Source organism: Leucopleurus acutus (assembly GCF_964270905.1).
Source record: "Leucopleurus acutus genome assembly, chromosome: 13".
NCBI classification, from domain to species: domain Eukaryota; kingdom Metazoa; phylum Chordata; class Mammalia; order Artiodactyla; family Delphinidae; genus Leucopleurus; species Leucopleurus acutus.
This window is the reverse complement of record NC_139155.1, coordinates 27308680-27327663: the sequence shown is the minus strand read 5'-3', so window position 1 is coordinate 27327663 and position 18984 is coordinate 27308680. Positions and strand designations below refer to the sequence as shown.

General features: G+C 49.7%; 1 protein-coding gene across 3 annotated transcripts in view; it reads right to left on the bottom strand.

The window, feature by feature from the left end:
• The window catches only part of ST8SIA5 (ST8 alpha-N-acetyl-neuraminide alpha-2,8-sialyltransferase 5), a gene marked incomplete at both ends in the record, with an annotated part of 56618 nt that extends 38031 nt beyond the window's left edge, over window positions 1–18587 (bottom strand). For all 3 annotated transcript variants that reach the window (XM_082852864.1, XM_082852865.1, XM_082852866.1), the window contains one exon: window positions 18457–18587. In XM_082852864.1, coding sequence (XP_082708990.1) covers window positions 18457–18587 — 131 coding nt within the window. The remainder of the gene's footprint in view (window positions 1–18456) is intronic.
• Between the last annotated feature and the right edge of the window lie 397 nt (window positions 18588–18984).

Genomic DNA, 18984 nt, shown 5'->3' with positions numbered 1-18984 from the left:
TTATCTCCATTGATAATATCTTCCAAAAATTATGAAGGGTTACTAAGATGTATGGCAGTGAGTTAAAAAATATATGTTCCAGGGCTTCCCTGGTGGCACAGTGGTTGAGTCTGCCTGCCGTTGCAGGGGACACGGGTTTGTGCCCCAATCCGGGAAGATCCCACATGCCGCGGAGTGGCTGGGCCTGTAAGCCATGGCCGCTGAGCCTGCGCATTCAGAGCCTGTGCTCTACAACGGGAGAGGCCACAACAGTGAGAGGCCCGCGTACCACAAAAAAAAAAAAGTTATGTTCCAGGGAATTCCTGGCAGTCCAGTGGTTAGGACTTTGCGCTTTCACGGCTGGGGCCCCAGGTTCGATCCCTGGTCGGGGAACTAAGATCCCACAAGCTGTACAGCACAGCCAAATATATATATATATATATAATATATATATATACATATATATATATATATTATATATATGTGCCAGGCACCGTGATAGGTTTTTCTTATTTTGAATCCTCTCAACAGCTTGGAGGTAGGTATTATTATCCCCCCATTTCACAAATGAGGAAATTGAGGCTCATAAGATTAGATTCATAATCTGCCCAGAACCTGGAAGGAGCAGAGAAAGTATTCAAGTCCATGTCTGATCCCAAGGCCCTTGCTTCTTCCTCCCCTTTTGTCCCCATGCTTTTTACACACACACACACACACACACACACACACACACACACACACACACACGACTTTTCTAATATCCAATATTCTACAAAAAGATTTTATTGAAGTATAGTTGATGTACAATGTTATTACATAAGTTTCAGGTGTACAACATAGTGATTCACCATTTTTAAAGGTTATATTCCATTTACAGTTATTATAAAATATTGGCTGTATTCCCTGTGTTGTACAATATACCCTTGTAGCTTATTTTAAACACAGTAGTTTGTACCTCTTAATCCCCTACCCCGATCTTGCCTCTCCTCTCATCCCCTCCCCGCTGGTAACCACTAGTTTGTCCTCTATATCTGTGAGTCTATTTTTGTTTTGTTATATTCACTAGTTTGTTTTATTTTTTAGCTTCCACATATAAGTGATATCATACAGTATCTGTCATTATCCAATATTTTTAACTATTTATAAATTTATATTATGATTATTATTTTAAGTATTAGAGCTGCTGCCTTTGCCGTCAATCATTTAGTGATAATATTTTTATATAAAACAAACCATAGACTATAGTAAAACGAAGGAGTTTGCTTAAATATTCTCTGAGATCCTCCCCCATTTTGATGGGAGACCCAGAGTCACAGACTTCTAACCTGGGACTTCAGCACTGGAGGAGGCCAGTGGAGATGGCTTATGGGAACAGGGGTGTGGTGCCTCCATAGCGCTCCATTCACAGTGTGTGGGTAACTGCACCACCTGCCTTTGCATACAGCAGGCCCTGGGGCCAAGTGTCAGGAAATGCCACCTCAGATGTTGGAATCACCAGGGACGTTGAGCCAAAACAGGCTGAATCCGTGGGGTGCAGGGCACTGGGCACTGTGGACACTGGGGTTTCCTTGGGAAATCGCACCCCTGACGCCAGAGCCCAGGACTCCAGGCGCTGAGTGCCCAACCCAGTGGGGCACTGGGCCTGCAGCCCAGATCACGCAAAGTCTGGCCGGGTGCCTCCGGATGAAATGGCATCTGCATCCTGTCCTCACAAGCCACCTCCAAGGAAGGCAGTGCCTCCTCGGGCTCTGCAGGGGGAGACTGAAGCCACTGTCATTTCTACATTCCCCAGGTCAGTAGAGGATGGGAGGGCACCAACCTCCGAGCCTCATCTCCAGTCTTCACGCACTCCTATGCTCCCTCAGAGCCGGCTCCCTGAGAACCATGCCAGCAGCACCCCTCCTCTGTTCCAGAACCTTCCAAGAATCCCCATCGCCAAAGGACAAGTTCCAAACCCTCAACTCAGGGGCCCTTCCAGCAACTGCCTGCAGCTTTGCCTGCCGCCTCGTGACCCACCATGGCATTTCAACTCTCACGCCTTTGCCCTTGGCATTCCCACTCACCCTCATCCCATCCCCCACTTACTTGAGTCCCACCCAAACGTCAAAGTCCAGCGGAAGTGTCTTCTCCTCCCTGAGCCCCCTGGCCCAGTCAGCATAAGCCGCTCGGCACCACACATTCTGCCGAGTCACGGGTCCCCTTTGCCTACCTCTCTGCGTGTCGTCCCCACATGCTTGTAGTCCTTTCTAGAGTAGAGACGTGTATATAAACCTGATGTAAAATTGTCTTACCCAAGATCCCTTAAGCAAGCAGAGTGGGGAACAGGGGCTGACTCGGGTACCTTTAGGTTCTAGAACTCCAGGATCCTGAATCCCACCCTCTCTAGGGTCCCTCTTGAGGAAAATTAGAGCAGGAGGTTTTCACGTCCCAGGAAAGAGGAAGAAACAAGGTAGAGTGGGGGGACACACCCCAGATGGCTCACTGGGTCCAGCCCTCCTGGGGTGGGTAGAGGGGTTGTAGACACAGAGGTGTTTCTAAACTCTCACCCTCCCAGGCAGGGAGAGGCTGGATTTGAAGGGCAACTGGCTAGGGGGCCTGAACTGGCCTGGGGTGGGGTGTGAGGGTACCAGAAAAGCGGAGAAGAGGAGGCAGGGCCAGGGCTCGGCCACGTGCCACGTGCAGTGCTCACCTCAGAAACTGGCAGTTCTCAGACACTGGAATGGCCCAGCTGCGGGCCAGCCTTTGGTGGGATTTCAGGCGGCAGCAGCAATTTGATGAGGGAGACATTCCTGGATGAGAAGGCGCTCCCTCCCAGTCACACGTGCCTGCAGCTGCCTCATTCCTGCCTCCAAAGATTCCCAGATAGAGATACCCCCGGAGCTCACCCGCTTTTGCTAACTATGTGACTCCTGGCATTTCACCTCTTGAAGCTTCAGTTTCCTCGCCTGTCAAAGGGGAGAAATAAACCTCGACCTAAGGATAGAAACAGTCCACAGAAGCAGATATATAAATTCTAATGTGTAAGCTTAAATCTAATAACACACAACTTAAATGCATGTAACTCAGTGTTCAATTCCAGAGAAGACAAGAAAGCTGTTGGAGGACTAGGTGAGAAGGAGTCTTACTTTCCACATCCATACTCTTTTGTGCTTTTTGAATCTTACACATGCAAAATCAAGGTAAATTGTGGTGTGGGTTTAATCTCACTAGTAACCAAAGACTTGCAAATGAAAGTTATGCAGTTCTTTTTTTTTAACCTATCAAGTTGACAAAATACATGTAATGTTAATACCTAGGGCTGGTCATTGGTGTCAATCACCTTTCAGGAAGAGAATTTGGGAATATGTATCAGAGGGTAGAAGAATGTTTATACCTTCAGTCCCAATGATAACCCTTCCAGGATCCTCGGGAAATGACTGAACTTTGATCTGATGAAATAAAATTTATATTTTAAGGCAGGACAAGAAAAATTAAACAAAAAATTCTCTCTCTGTGTGTGTTTGGGCCTTCTCCCTCCCTAATGTGCAGGGCGCAGCTGCATGAATGTGCAGAGCTCCTCAAAGATGGGAGTGCCTGCTCAAACATAAAGATCAATTTTTTTTTCTTTCTGCTGAAGCTAGCAGTGTAACTTCTTAAAAGAACAGTGTTCTTTCCCACTTCTGTAGGCGGTCATGGTGACTTGCTGTTCGCTTTGTATGTGTTTACGTGGACTTTATGTAAAATACCAGTATGTCATTTTGATGTACAAACCTTTGTCTCAAAAACGTATATGACTGGGCTTCCCTGGTGGCGCAGTGGTTGAGAGTCCACCTCCGATGCAGGGGACACGGGTTTGTGCCCCAGTCTGGGAGGATCCCATATGCTGTGGAGCGGCTGGGCCCGTGAGCCATGGCCACTGAGCCTGCGCGTCCAGAGCCTGTGCTCCGCAACGGGAGGGGCCACAACAGTGAGAGGCCCGTGCACCGCAAAACAAACAAACAAACAAAAAAAACGTATATGACTGTGCCTTCAACTTCTAACAGGTGGAACAGTTCCCAGAGCTTTCTTAGAATCTGCTTCCCTGGTTATAATCTTCAGTTTGGCTCAAATAAAATTCCCTTTTTTTCTTCTTAACTTGATAGTTAATTGAATTTTTGTCGACAGATCAGAGGGCTTCAAACCAGACACACAGTTGTCTGGAATCTTTTATTAATCAGGAAACATCCGAAATACCCAACATTGGGGAAAGGCTAAGGAACTGTGGTGCTAAATGACAGGTGGCCATGTGGCCCCCAAAACATCATATCTATGAAGTCATTTTAAACGGCTCAGGGAAATCATTAATTTTAAGTAAAAAATAAATAAATAAATAGAATATACGTGTAAGTTCATTTCTTTAAAAAAATGCTCAGGGGTTTCCCTGGTGGCGCAGTGGCTGAGAGTCCGCCTGCCGATGCAGGGGATACGGGTTCGTGCCCCGGTCTGGGAAGATCCCACATGCCGCGGAGCGGCTGGGCCCATGAGCCATGGCCGCTGAGCCTGCGCGTCCAGAGCCTGTGCTCCGCAACGGGAGAGGCCACAGCAGTGAGAGGCCCGCGTACAGCAAAAAAAAAAAAAAAAAAAAAAATGCTCAGAGGAGAGCCTAGGAGAAAACATTCCCTAAAGCTAATACGTCTCTGAATGTGGTATGATGAGGGATTTTTTTCCCCACTTATTTATACTTTTCTGTCCTTTCCATAAGCTCTAAAACAAACATGTATTATTTCTATAATCACATTAAAAAAGTAGAAACAATGCAAACTCAGAGCAATACAATAATAATGATAATAATAATAAATAACTATCATCGCAGACAACTTTATAGACCTTTGGAAGCACTTAGTAGGTCCTTAGTAAATGATGCTTGGACTTTCTCAAGTAAGAAAAAGCAGATGCAAAAGCCTTCTGGTAACTCTTTCCCGTTGCACAAACAGGAGGGATGGCGATGAGGAGAGCTGGTATTCACACAGAAAGGAAAAATGGGGAAAACCAAGCAGGGGAAGTTTTTTCATGCTGAGATTTGAGAGGAGGAGCTGCTCCAGAGAGTTTTATGCCTTTCTCCTGAGTAACTGCTGCCACCCAAGCCCCTCAGGGGCCAGTGACCTGTTGTGTGGGTCACCCAGACTGTGGCCCCTGTCCTCCCCCGGCATCATCAGGAGAGCCCAGGCCCCTGTGAGGATGGGGACCTAGGGATCAGCAGCTGGAAGTGGCTGCAGCAGTTGAGTTAAAAGCCCTTCTTGACTCAGGTCTTGACCAAGAACAGACCCAAACCCACCTCTTTTCCTTGAGTCAACTTAGTCTCAAGCTGGTGGGCCACCAAGAACATGGTGCCCTTAGCCCCCTGAGGGACCCCGTGCTGGTCAGAAGGGCCACTCTCATTCCCTGACATTGATCTCTAAAGCGGGGGATGGTCCCATAATGCCCTTACTCTCCCTTAACCAATCATCATCTTCACTCTCCTTGGGCCATTTCACCTGTAACACACCTTGGATAAAACATCCAATAAAAATCCAACTGTACATCAATACTTGTGCTTCACTTCCACCAGTGAGCGGGCAAGTCTCCCGGAAGGCAGACAGTGAATGAAGTGAATGAGTGAAGCAGAGGCAGCAGGAACTGGGATCCTTATGCTACCCCTGCCTGGGTAGATGTCCTTAGCCCCAGCCCACTGCTGCCATATGAGAAGATAGGCCCTGTGTTGCCATTTTCTTCATTCTTCCAAGAGATGCTGGAAACCCAGACTTTTATTTTTAATTTCCCAACTTAAATGCTGTGCAGACCAAATACCCCCTGCTGAGGGCTGCACGCAGCCTGGGGACCCCCAGTGACGGCCCCTGACTTATATCCTTTTACTCGATGCTGCCCCTAGTCCTAGGAGGGAGACAGAGTGTGCATCATCCTTCCCAGTTGAGGAAACTGAGGCCGACAGTGGGAGTTACCTCTCAGCCAGCTGGAGGCAAAGCTAGGCCTGGAATTCAGGAGACTGGCCTCCCAGTTCAGCCACCAAAGTGCGGGATCCTATGCCAGGAGTCAGCACACCTTGGGGTTTTCCATCTCGGGGGCTGGGTCAGCGACCCTCAGCCTTTGCCTCCTGTGCAACAGATGGGCTCATCATCACAGAAGGCACCGACAGAGGAAGCCCAGGGGTGTGCAGCTCCCAAGCCCTGCCTGCAACCGTCCTTTCCCTCCCACTGGACAAAGCATATATTAGGAATGCAAATTACTGAGCTGCTGTTATGACAAGATAACCTCGAGTCGGCTCTATTCGCAAAGAATAATAGAAGAAGAAAATCATTCACAAAACATCAGTACTTAACTTTCCTGGGAGGCTAACCTATTGAACTATTCATTTGTATTTTCCCTCCTCCAGTCCAAGAAGGTAGCTTGGCTTTTTCAACCTCTTACTTTAGGACCATGTGGGTTGTGGAGGCTGAAAGCTTCCCCGCTCACCGAAGAAACTGTGCAAGGCCAACCTGGAAGGCAGCGGGAGGCCCCTCAAGTCTGGGGATGGGTGGGTGGGACCATGGCTGAGCAGGACGTTCCTCAAGTCCAGAAAGCCCATGATGGTGGTCTGGAGTTCCTCCCCATTGTCCCCTTCTAAATGGACAGCAGGGCCTCAAAAGGACGGCTGCTTGGGGCACTTTGGGAGGCTCGACCCAGGGTTCCAGAAGCCTCCAGGGAGCAGAAGTGGACTGGCTGAGGCCGGGATGGCCCGGGGAGCCCCCCAGCTGTTTTGTTCCACACAAGCCTCCAGGACCTTCACACTACCCTGTGGCGGGGTGGAGGGAAGGCACCTCAATAATGATAGACTAAGTTTCCCACCAGCTGGTGGATACAGTTTAGTCTTTTTTTATTTTTAATTAAAAGAAAATGAGGAGGGCTTCCCTGGTGGCACAGTGGTTGAGAGGCCACCTGCCGATGCAGGGGACACGGGTTCGTGCCCCGGTCCGGGAAGATCCCACATGCTGCGGAGCAGCTGGGCCCGTGAGCCATGGCCACTGAGCCCGCGCATCCGGAGCCTGTGTTCCGCAACGGGAGAGGCCACAACAGCGAGAGGCCCGCGTACCGCAAAAAAAAAAGAGGAAATGAGCCATTTCTTTCACACCAAGCTTGTCAAATAAAATGTATAACCACTCTTCTATAACTAATAAGCAAAGCACTTACGTTGTACCTCACAGCTGGCATGTGTGTGTATGTATATATATACATATACATATATTATTTTATTATTCTATATTTGTTGAACAGCCATGCCAGGCTGGGCTTCAACAGTGAACAAACTAGCAAAGGCCCTGCCCCAGTGACACTTAATTTTGACCTGAGGGAGACAGATAAGCTAATAGGAGACACAACACATAATGTGTCAAATGGTAAAAAGCGCTGAGGAAAAAATAAAGGGCGGCAAGGGGAGTAAGGAGTTTGGAGTGAGGAGATATTCCACACAGGGTGGTCTTCTCCCTGAGAAGGTGACATCTGAGCAGGATAAGAAGTAGGTGATGAGGAAACGGGTGGATCGGGAAGAGAATGGTCCAGAAGAGGACTGGCACCTGCAGTGGCCTGCGGCGTGAGTCCAGTGGCTCGTTCTGGGGCTGGCAAGGGGTCCAGGGCAGGTGGCAGGTGAAGCAGCGCCACCTTTCTGCGGCCCCTCAAAGTCATCTAGGAGGGAGGTGACCAATGTCGTCTTCTGAGCAAAGATCTCAGCTGGGCCAGGAGTCTGGGGGTTCTGCCTCCCCCCTCTGGGGCTTGCAGACTGCCCTCCTCCCCTCCCACAGTCCTCTGCTGTCCCCAGGTCCACAGAAGGAGCTGGGGTGGGTGCTCAGGAAGGCCCTCTCGGAGAAGGTGCAGGCCCTCCCCACCCAGCTCAGAGAAGGAGTGCCTGCTGGCTGGGAAGCCTTTGCAGGGGGATTAATGGGCATAATTACCAGGTTCCACGTACTCCCTCACCCGGTCTCCATCCTGACTCACTAGTGACTGACTCACTTTACTTCCCAGATGGTAACATTACCCCCAAGAAGAACCTCAGGGGGAAAGGGAAGTGCGTTCATTCCCCAGGGTTTGCCTGTGGAGCCTTTCACTGGGGGCAACAGAAAAGATGCTGCAGGTGAAGCATCCTGAGGACAGGAATGGGGGGGCGCTCCCCAGGCTGACACCCCCATGCTCTCCACCCCCAGAGGGGAAAGAAGGCTGGGTGCAAGTGGTGGGCACTGGCATGGGTGGGGGTCCGCGGGCGAGTGGCAAAGGGCTGACCTCCTTGAAAGGCCCTTGGTATTGGTGAGCCTCCTGGATGCCAAGGCCATCCATGGTTCTGCGGAAGCCTCTGGCTAAGGAGTGGCCCACAGGGAGTCCAAGTACAGCCAGTGCCAAGGTGAAGGGAGGGGAGGGTGCACACGGGGGCACCAGCCATAGGAGGGGTCCAGAGAGAGAAACCAGAAGAGCTCCAGGCACAACTCTGGGGCAACCTCGCCCCACCCCAGCCTCTGCGTCACAGAGAAGCTGGGCTCCCCCCCGGCCAGCCCCCAAGCAGTCCTGCTCCGCTGCCTGGCGTTCCAGACCTCTACTGTCAGGGCCAGACGCAAAGAGTGGGTACCCTAAGCCATCCAAAAATGTTACAGCCCTTCCAACTACTCTTTGTCAAATCTTTGCTCAACATTTATTTCAAGGAGGGGGGCCGCTTTCAGGAGGAGCATGGGGTACCATGGGGGTGCGCACACCAGCCCTCCAGCTTCTTCCGGGACTCAGGCCGCAAACAGCACACCACAGAGAGCGGAGTGGGGGCCCCCTCCCTCCTTGGACGGCAGTGGAGTGATGGGGACATGGGGGAGGGTTCACTCACTCACCCAAGCATTCATTCCAACTACTCTCTCTGTCGAGAGCGCCCACTAATTCTATTTTCTCCATCCTATGGCAGCCCCCAGATTCTCCGTGTGCAGGTGCCTCTGAGGTTAGCACCTCACACTGTTGGCCAGACCTGTGGAACCCAGTCCAGCTAAACTTCTCCAATCATTTCATTCCTGCCCCAGCCTTGCCTCCTCTTAGTTCCTTCGGCTGTTATGGGTTGAATTGTGTCTCCCTGCCCCCACCAAAAAATATCATATGTTGAAGTCCTAATCCCAGGGTGACCTTATTTGGAAATAGGGCTGTTGCAGATGTAATTAGTTAAATTAAGATGAGGTCACACTGGAGTACGGTGGACCCCTAATCCAATATGACCGGTGCTCTTATAAAGAAAGGGAAATTTGGACACAGACATGTGCACAGGGAGAAAACCTGTGTTAAGATGAAGGCAGAGATCTCCAGCCAAAAAATGCCCAAAATTACCAGCAAACCACCAGAAACTAGGGGAGAGGCATGGCCTGCAGACACCTTGATCTTAAACTTCAGCTTCCAGAACTGTATGACAATAACATTCTGTTGTTTAAGCCCCCAGACTGTGATACAGTCAGCCCTTCGCATTGGCAGTGTCCAAGTCCACGGTTGGTTGAAGCCATGAATGTGGAATCCGCAGATACAGAGGGCTGACTGTAAGGAAGCTGAGCATCTGTGGATTTGGGTATTTGTTTCTCCCAATAACCCCACCCTCTGTGCATGGCATCACACACACACCTCCTGGCTTACCTGCCCCATTTCCATCCCTCCACAGTCCAGGGCCTCGGCAGGACCTGTGGGCCCCCTCAAAAGGTCTGGCAAAGCCCAACCTGTGACAAAAGCATCTAGGCCACCCACTCATACTACCTAAGACTAAATCGAGACCAGAGGGGCCATTGGCCTCAGAGCGCCAGGGAACACAGACAAATGTAAAAGCCTTCAGTGACTTCCGTCACCTGCTCCTCCAGCCTCAGCACCCCAGCCTGTCCCCCAGAGTATCTCCAACCCCAGTCTCTGCAACCCACTAGTTCTCCAAAGCCCACATCAAGTCCCACCTCGCTACTCGCCATCCTGATTGCTGTCTCCTCTGAAACCTACAAGATTTATAGCCTTTGTCACACAATTCCAAATGTATTTATATACCATCTTACCTATTTTTCATGTTTGTAAGTTCCTTAAGGACATGTAGCATACTTAATAATTCTTGAGTAACCTCCCTTCTCGCCCAGCACAAAGCTGAATGAGTGTTTAATGGACATTCATTGACCGTAGGGCAAAAATTGGGGTACTCTCTTTGTATGCAGCTTTCATTCAACAATTAATGTCTGGCTCTGTGCTAGGCCCTGGGAATTCAGAGATGAATAAAATATCTCTTACAAAGGTTTCATAAGCTGTGCGGACTTACAGAAGTTACTCATCCTCTCTGAGTATTAAATGAGGAGGATTGGATCTGTTTAACAGGACTATGGTGAAGATTAAATGAGATAATCCTCATTTAGGATTATCTGCTTAAATTAGAGTCTGGCTCATGAACCTTTAATGAATATTAATAATTCATGTAATTACCTGATGAAACTATCACCTGTAGGTGTATGTATGTGGAGGGGGGGTGGTGTCCCTACACAGAGGGTTAAGAGCTAAATTTGAGAATTATTGGATGAGAGCCTATTAGATGAGAAGTGAATAGGCCTGGATAAGTCAAAGGGGAGAAACCAGATCCTCTAAGAGGTAAAATTTGCCTGGAAAGTACAAATATCAAAAAGACAAAAACTAGAGAGAGAGATGAGCAAGGGCGAGGAGTGAGAGGTTAGCTCTGCATCCCTGAGGGACATCTGGGGAAGGGACAGGAAGCTGATTAATACCCACCACCTAGTGCAAGCTGGGCACAGAGAGCCCAGGGCCAGGACTAGAGGGAGGCAAGCAAGGCACCCAGGGCACAAAGGGCGGCCCCACCCTCCACCTTGTGCAAGTGCAGGTCGACACCTGAGAGGGAGCCTCCTTAAACTTTGTCCCCTGGGTGCCTTGCTTGCCTCCCCCCAGTCCCAGCCCTACAGCAGGTGCCCCATCAAAACTTGCTCTGACCAGCAAAACTGTAGCGTTCTGCCAGCGAAGCACAGACCCCAGGCGGTGGTCAGCTCAGCCCCTTCCTCCTCTCTAGGGCGCCCTCCAACTCCACCCTCTCCCCGCTAGGCACCGTCCCCCTCCAGAGCCACCCCCCGGTAGATCCTCCAGTCCCTGTGATCCCCACCTCCTGGGGCTGTGCCTGTCTCTCCAGGCAGTCAAACAGAGGGCTTTGCCCCTCAGTAGGGGGAGAGTTGGATCAGCGGTGAGAGCCTTCGAATGTGCACTTGAGATACAGCATGAAGTCAGGCTGTACTTTTCCTTGACCCAGTTTCATATCCTCAAGCTTCAGGCCTGCACCAGCCATACGCAGGCAGCCCAGATCTGCCCCCTTGAGGCACAGGAAAGAGGAAGGCTGGAGGGGACAGAGTATAGAAGAGTCCTGTCTACACCAGACAGGACAAGGCAGGGCCAGCCTGGGCTCCTGCCTGCTGTGCAGTCACACAGAAGGCAACAGGACAGTGCTGGGCAGCCTGTGCTAAGTACACACAGCACAAGTGCTGTGAATTCAGGGCAGGGGAAGTGTACTGTGGGCTGAGAACAAAAGGAGAAGCAGGATTTGGACTGGCACAGAGACAGTCGGGGAGGCATAGCAGGTGGGAACACAGTGTGGGTAAAGGCACAGAGTCAGGACAGACGTGATGTGTATAAAAGACCCTTGGTTGGCAGGAGCGATGTTCTCCTTTAAGAGTAGGGCTTCAGGTGATCCTTTTGGGGCTTGCAAGGTGGGTTGTTCCATCTTCACTAAAGGGGTGAGGTATAGTGGGCTCTTCAAGTTTTTGGAAAAGTCACTTTAATAAAGCTTTGAGAACTCTATTCTTTCAAAAAAATAGTGGGGCTTCAGGCACAGGCTGATCATGGGGGTAAGACTTTTGTTTGGAGAGGGCGTAGGGGATGGAGACATTCAAGGACTCCTATTTCTGGCAAAATGGCAGACTGAAAAACCCTCTGTGGCAGGTGCCCCTTCAGGAATGAAGGATTTCTTCCCCACCTTCTGGGGGTGCCCAGAGTTGACAGTCCCCAGCTCTCAGTTCCCTCTGGGAATTGCAGTGGTAAATGGGATTATTTCCTTAATTTCTCTTTCTGGTCTTTCATTGTTAGTGTATAGGAATGCTAGAGATTTCTGTGTATTAATTTTGTATTCTGTGACTTTGATTAGCTCTAATAGCTTTCTGGTGGCATCTTCAGGATTTCTATGTATAGTATCATGTCATCTGCAAACAGTGACAGTTTCAGTTTTACTTCACTCCCTAAAACCATACACAAAAATAAACTCAAAATGGATAAAAGACCTGAATGTAAGGTCAGACACTATAAAACCTCTTAGAAGAAAACATAGGCAGAACACTCTTTGACATAAATCGCAGCAGGATCTTTTTTGACCCACTTCCTAGAGCAGTGAAAATAAAAGTTAACAAATGGGACCTAATTAAATTTAAAAGTTTTTGCACAGCAAAGGAAACTATAAACAATATGCAAAGACAAGACTCAGAATGGGAGAAAATATTTGCAAATGAAGCAACGGACAAAGGATTAATCTCCAAAATATAAAAACAGCTCATGCAGCTCAATATAAAAAAAAAAAAAACAAACCCAATCACATAATGGGTGGAAGACCTAAATAGACATTTCTCCAAAGAAGACATACAGATGGCCAAGAAACACATGAAAAGATGGTCAACATCACTAATTATTAGCGAAATGCAAATCAAAACTGCAATGAGGTATCACCTCACAGCAGTCAGAATGGCCATCATCAAAAAATCTACAAACAATAAATGCTGGAGAGGGTGTGGAGAAAAGGGAACCCTGTTATACTGTTGGTGGAAATGTAAATTGGTGCAGCCACTATGGAAAACAGTATGGAGGTTCCTTAAAAAACTAAAAATAGAACTACCATATGACCCAGCAGTCCCACTACTGGACATATACCATATGCAAAATGACAAATGCACCCTAATGTTCATAGCAGCACTATTTACAACAGCCAGGACATGGAAGCAACCTAAATGTCCATCAACAGAGGAATGGATAAAGAAGATGAGGTACATATATATAATGGAATATTACTCAGCCATAAAAAGAAACAAAATTGAGTTATTTGTAGTGAGGTGGATGGACCTAGAGACTGTCATACAGAGTGAAGTAAGTCAGAAAGAGTAAAACAAATATCACATATTAACACATATGTGGAATCTAGAAAAATGGTATAGATGATCTTGTTTGCAAAACAGAAATAGAGACATAGACATAGAGAAAAAAATGTATGAACAGCAAGAGGGGAAAGGGGGGGATGAATTCAGAGATTGGGATTGACATATATATACTATTGATAGTATGTATAAAATAGATAACTAATGAGAACCTACTGTATAGCTCAGGGAACTCTACTCAGTGCTGTGTGGTGACCTAAATGGAAAGGAAATCCAAAATAAGGGGATATATATATACATATAGCTGATTCACTCTGCTGTACAGTAGAAACTAACACAGCATTGTAGAGCAACTATACTCCAATAAAAATTAACTTTTTTAAAAATGGTATGAGGATTGTAATGAAAGGGAAAAAAAGTCTACAAAGAAATCCCAGAAGACTCTACAGATAAATTATTATCATTATGTGTTGATTATTATTATTATCATCAAGCTTGCTGATTATAAAATCAATATACAAAAAAATAAAATTTATTTTTTATACTAGCTACAAATGGTTAGAAAATATAATTTTTTAAAGATTTTTTTTTACAGTAGCAGTAAAAACTATGTAGCTAGAGATAAATCTAACAAAAAATGTTCAAATTCTTTATGGAGAATTATAAAGCTCCACTGAGAGACAGTGGAGGAGGGCATTCAAGGCCCATGCCTATCTAGTCGTCCTCTGAGATTAAGTTTAAAAGGCAGGTTGCGACCAGATCACACAATGTCCTTTCTTCCTTAAAAAAAACAAAAAAACATAAAAACAAAAACATTGCCCTTTCCTTACCCCTCTGTTAAAGTCTGAGTAACTGAAGTCCTTAACACTCCAGGGATATGAGTTTATGTGAAGGTTTTAGCACTAACAAAGGGAATTTGGAGCAGTGGAGGGCTCAAAGGGAGAATTTCCTTTTTGTACAGCAGAAACTAACACACTTTGTAAAACAACTATACCACAATTAAAAAAAAAAAGAATTTCCTTTTTAAGGCTGAATTTATGTTTTAAATGAAGTGAAACAGAATTTTTTAATGAAGTAGAATAGAAAATACTAAAGTGAATTTCTCATAACAAGGCCAAATATTCTTTCACAAAATGCTTGTTTCAGATGCATGTATATGTGAGTGTGTCCTGGATCCCTGGGTATAACATATTTCTTAACTGTGGGTAACAATCCTAAAAGTTGGAAAAATGCTGATTTTGATGCTTGGCGACTCCAAGATCTCCATTGTTAGTCTGGCTCTTGTCCACCCACAGTTCCCGAGCTCCTTTCCAATGAGCTACTGGGGAGTTCCGAGTGGATTGCCTTGCAAGATCTGAGCAGATCTAGACTCGAACTTGTTACCCTCTTTGCTCCAGACAAGCTCCTTCTCACACATTTCCCACTTAGTTCTGCATAACCCGGCCCTGCCTGCCTCACCCTGCCCCACCCTGCCCCCCAGCTATATAGGAGGTATGAAGAATTACTCAAGTCTCCCCTGCACCTTTCTACCGTTGTTCAACCTGGGTACCTTCCACCATCCTTCCACAGTCCCGTGTTTTTATGGGTCATTCCCCTTTCCTTAAGACTTCCTTCAAATGTCTCCCTGCACCTTGAAGACACCCTGATTCACTATGACTCCCTCCACATCCTGAGAGTTCCTTGTCCACAACTCCGGTGTGGCTTGTGTATGTGTTATGTGTCCTTCTGTCTTCCCCATAGACTGTGAGCTCCCGAGAACCCTGGGCTGTGTCTGTCTTGCACACCATTGTGGTGTTCAGCGTGTAGGAAATCTTCGTTAAGGATTTGTTCAATCAAGAGCAGATGTGGAGCCAGGAAGCACCAAGGGCAAACTTCACAGCTCTGTTTCTTGCCTTTCCCTCCTAATCCACACACAGTGCACCTTCTCCTGTAGAGACCCTGAGCCCACTAAGCCACCTGCGCTGCCCCACCTTCCTCCTCTCCTCCTCCCTCCCCCTCCGCTCCCTTTCCCAGCAGTGTCCCCTGTACAGCACAGGGAGAAGCCAGGGGCCCAAAGAAAGAATGCAGACTGACTCACACCCCCACTTCCTTCGGGTGTAATCTGTCCCTGATTCTCACCGGAACAGCTGGCCCTCTTTGTGCCCCTGAGCTCTTTGTGTCACATCAAACAATGAAGGCTCTGCCGAAGGCATCCACACAGCTCAGCACAGAAGCAAAGAATGGACAAATGAATCCCTGGCTCCAAAGTAGATCTGCCCCCAGCACCACGTTCTCCTCACTTCTGGCCAGGCTGTGACAACAGCCTCCCCTTCTCTCCCTTTCTCTACCCCTTCCTTAAAAGGCTTTGATCACATCCCTACTCTACTCAAGGACCACATGTGGCTCCCTATGGCCTAATGAACCAAATTCCAGCTGTCCTTCCCAATCCGCAAAGCACTTCACTGAAGCCTCTGACCCAATATTACGTCTGTCCCCTCCTTCCCTACACTCCCCCGTACGCCAGTGGGATCCACGTCTTCACTGTGTCCCTGTGATCACTACGCCTGCCCGTGTGCACGCACACACCACTTTCAATCATTACCCAATATTTTGAGAACCTACTATGTGCCAGGCACCATATTTGGCGCTCAGGGTACAGCTGGGGACAAAACAGACTGAACCTCTACCTCATGGAATTTTCATCTAGAGTAGGGTTTCTCCCCTCAGCACTGCTGCCATTTGGGGCTGGATAAGTCTTTTGTCGTGGACAGGCCATGTATTGCAGCATCTTTAGCCCTGTCCCTGGCCTCAGCCTGCGAGATGCCAGATGCTCTCCTCTCCCCATTGTGACAAGCAAAAGTGTCTCCAGGCATTGCCTGGGGAACAACACTGCCCTCTATTGAGAACCACCGGCCTTGAGCAGCAGAGAGGACTTGTTACAAATCATCTGAGGAGCTTGTTAAAAAAGCAGGTTACTGGATGCCACCCGCAGAGAGGGGCCCAGGAATCTGCATGTCAATGGCCATGCAGGTGACTCTGATGCAGGCTGTTCCAGGACATCTGCTGGAGGAACACTCAAGTGTTTCTACACAGGAGACAGACCAATAATCCCATCAAGTTGATTCATTACAGTGATGAGATGTGTAGGAAACGAGATAGGGGAGCAGGTGTTATTCGTGCTCCGATGTGGCAGCCGCAACCTGGTTCAGGGTCAGGACAGCCCCGGGAGCAGCTAACCAGAGGTTAAGCCAAGTGTGACAGCACAGGTAGGTCAACCTGGGAGAGGTGCGAGGAGGCGGTGCCACATCTCCGCACCTTTGCTCCTGCCCCCTTCGGTTCCTGATGTGCACTTCCGCTCGCCTGCCCAAAGCTTCTCCTTCCTTCACGGGCCCACTCAGGTCAAGCCTTCTCCGGGCAGCCTTCCCTAACAGCTCCAGCCCAGTGGTGTCTCCCACCTTAAACATTTCAATACTCATTCCTATCTCATTTGTGGCCATTGTGTTTCCCCAAGGAGACATCAAGCCCCCTGAACACCAGGACCACATCATCTTCTTTAAACACCCCATGGTGCCCTTCCAGGATTGAATGCATGCAACTTTTGCTTACTTGATTGGATTCATTCAGTCCCTGGAGTGAGGCCTGTGAGGCGGCCTCTGAGACTGAGGGGCTCAGGGTCTCTGTGTGAGAGGATGGGATGCAACTGGTATGCCCGCTGAGCTCCGGGCAGCTGGTACATCCACCCAAGATCAGGGAGGGCCTGCCGGGGCAAGCGCTTAGAAGCTGAGCTGCCATTTGCTGTGGGCACGGATATTCTCCCGCTGTTGACGAGACGGCAATGATCCCAGCAGCCCTGGCAGCTCTGGGTAGGTGCCAGCAGGGCGTAGGTAGCCACAGCCATCCTGCTGAGGAGCAAGTGCAGCAAGCAGGCCATTTGGGGCCCAGCAGGGTCATCTCTGGGGGGCAGCAGGCCCAATGGTCTCCGGCAAGCCGGGAGACTCTCTGAAAACGTCCTTTAAAGATACCAGCACCAGGCAGAGCTCGCCAGCTGCCCTCAACCAGAGAAAAATGCTCTCTGGGAAGGTCAGGAGCAGCGGCTGGTTGGAAACAAATGTCCTGGCCAAGGGGCCTCATCCTACCCAGCTCTGGGACATGGAGCGGAAAATGGCCTAACTGCTTGGCTTTCCTACTGTGAGCCAAGGCCCGGCAGCAATGTCACTCTCCCATCCCTGAGTGCCGCCCAGACTAGGGGCACAAATGACTGCTGTGGAATCCAAAGGATGAAAAGAGAACAACTGTTTTATTATTTAGAAGTTTAGAGGAGACGGGATGTTTATATAGCTAGCCAGGCATTTTGTTTTCTATCAGCCTCGCTGGGGAGGGGCAGCGAGAGTAGGAAGACAACTGACAGCAAAGGAAAAACCTCCAGCAGAAAAGAGAGGTGGGTTCTTTCCAAAAGAGGCTCTGAAATGGGAGGATCCTGGGGCAGCCCTCTCCCCAAGCCCTGGAACCAGGCAGAGTAACCCGAAGCTGTTCCCCTGCCAGCAGGGCAGGCAGACGAAAACGGTTGGCATTTCCATATATTTTCCGCACACACAGGGACTGAGGCTGGGCCTGAGTTTCTGAGTGACACCTCCTACTCCTCTGTCTCTTAATGGAGTTTGCCCGTGGATGAGGTGGGGTGGGAGGAGAGCCCAGGAGGGGAGGGTTAACTTCTGCTGCAGCTCTGACCTTCTGCGTAAGGATGAGAAAGAACCATCTGTTTCAGAGGGATCAGGTTGTGAGTTTCACAGATCCAGTGGTTACTGGTTTATAAGGATTCACTATCTCTGTCGCATCGTCCTAGCCCATTATCCCCCCAACCTAACCCGGCACTCCTGCGGGGAACAATATGCTTTTGCCCCTAAGGGCCCCCACAAAAGTTCAGGACTCGAGTGGTAAGCCTATCCGATTTTGAGCCCTCCACACCCGGCAGCCTCCCCTCCAACCAAATGGCCATGGCGCTGTAGATTTGGGGACACCGATCTGACCCCTGCGGCCGCTCAGGGCATTCACATGGATTTATCGTCAGCTTGGCCGCTCCGAACTCCAACCTGTCCCCCATTTTTCACAACAGAACAAAGTTGTTGGGCGCCTCCGGCCAGCGCTGGGCAGGCGTTCTCCTCTAGCTGGGAGTAGAGATGCGCTTCGAGCGCGGTGACCCGAACCTAACGCGGCGGTGCTCGAGGCTAAATTCAGACCCACGGTCGCTCACCCCGGGGACGCCGAGGCGGATGCTGCGGCCGCCACCTGGGGACTCACCCGCGGGCTTCGCGCACCCCGACCCGCGCTCGGACTTTCTTACCTCTTGATGTAGTTCCTGCCATACAAGATCTGTTGCAGCAAGGTCACCAAGGCGAAGGCGCAGATGAAGATGAAGAGCAAAGTTCGGTTCCCCAACAAATCCCGGTTCGCCGAGGGGTCCGCGTAGCGCATCCTGGCGGCCGCTCGCGCACGGCGGGTCGCGGCGTGCGCCAGGCGCCTGGGGGCCCCCGCAATCACGCGCGGGGCTGCGGGGCCCCTGGGGGCGCGCGGCCCACCAGGCGCCTCTCCACGCGGTCAGGAGGGTGGAGGACTTCTCCGGGCAAAGTTTCCGGCTGGCGAAGACGGAGCAGGGGCATCCGAGCATCGCCCGCGGCGGGGCGGCTGGCAGAACAGGGCAGGCCTCTGGGAACTCGACAGCGGCCCCGGGCCTTCCCTCCGGATGCCTTTCCCTCCCGGCGTCCGCGCCCGGCAGCCTCCGATTTCCCTGCGGAGCGGCGACGGCAGGTGCCCTGAGCGCGGGCGGCCCCTCCCGCCGAGGTGGCGGCCAATGGGGAGCGGGGCACGGGCA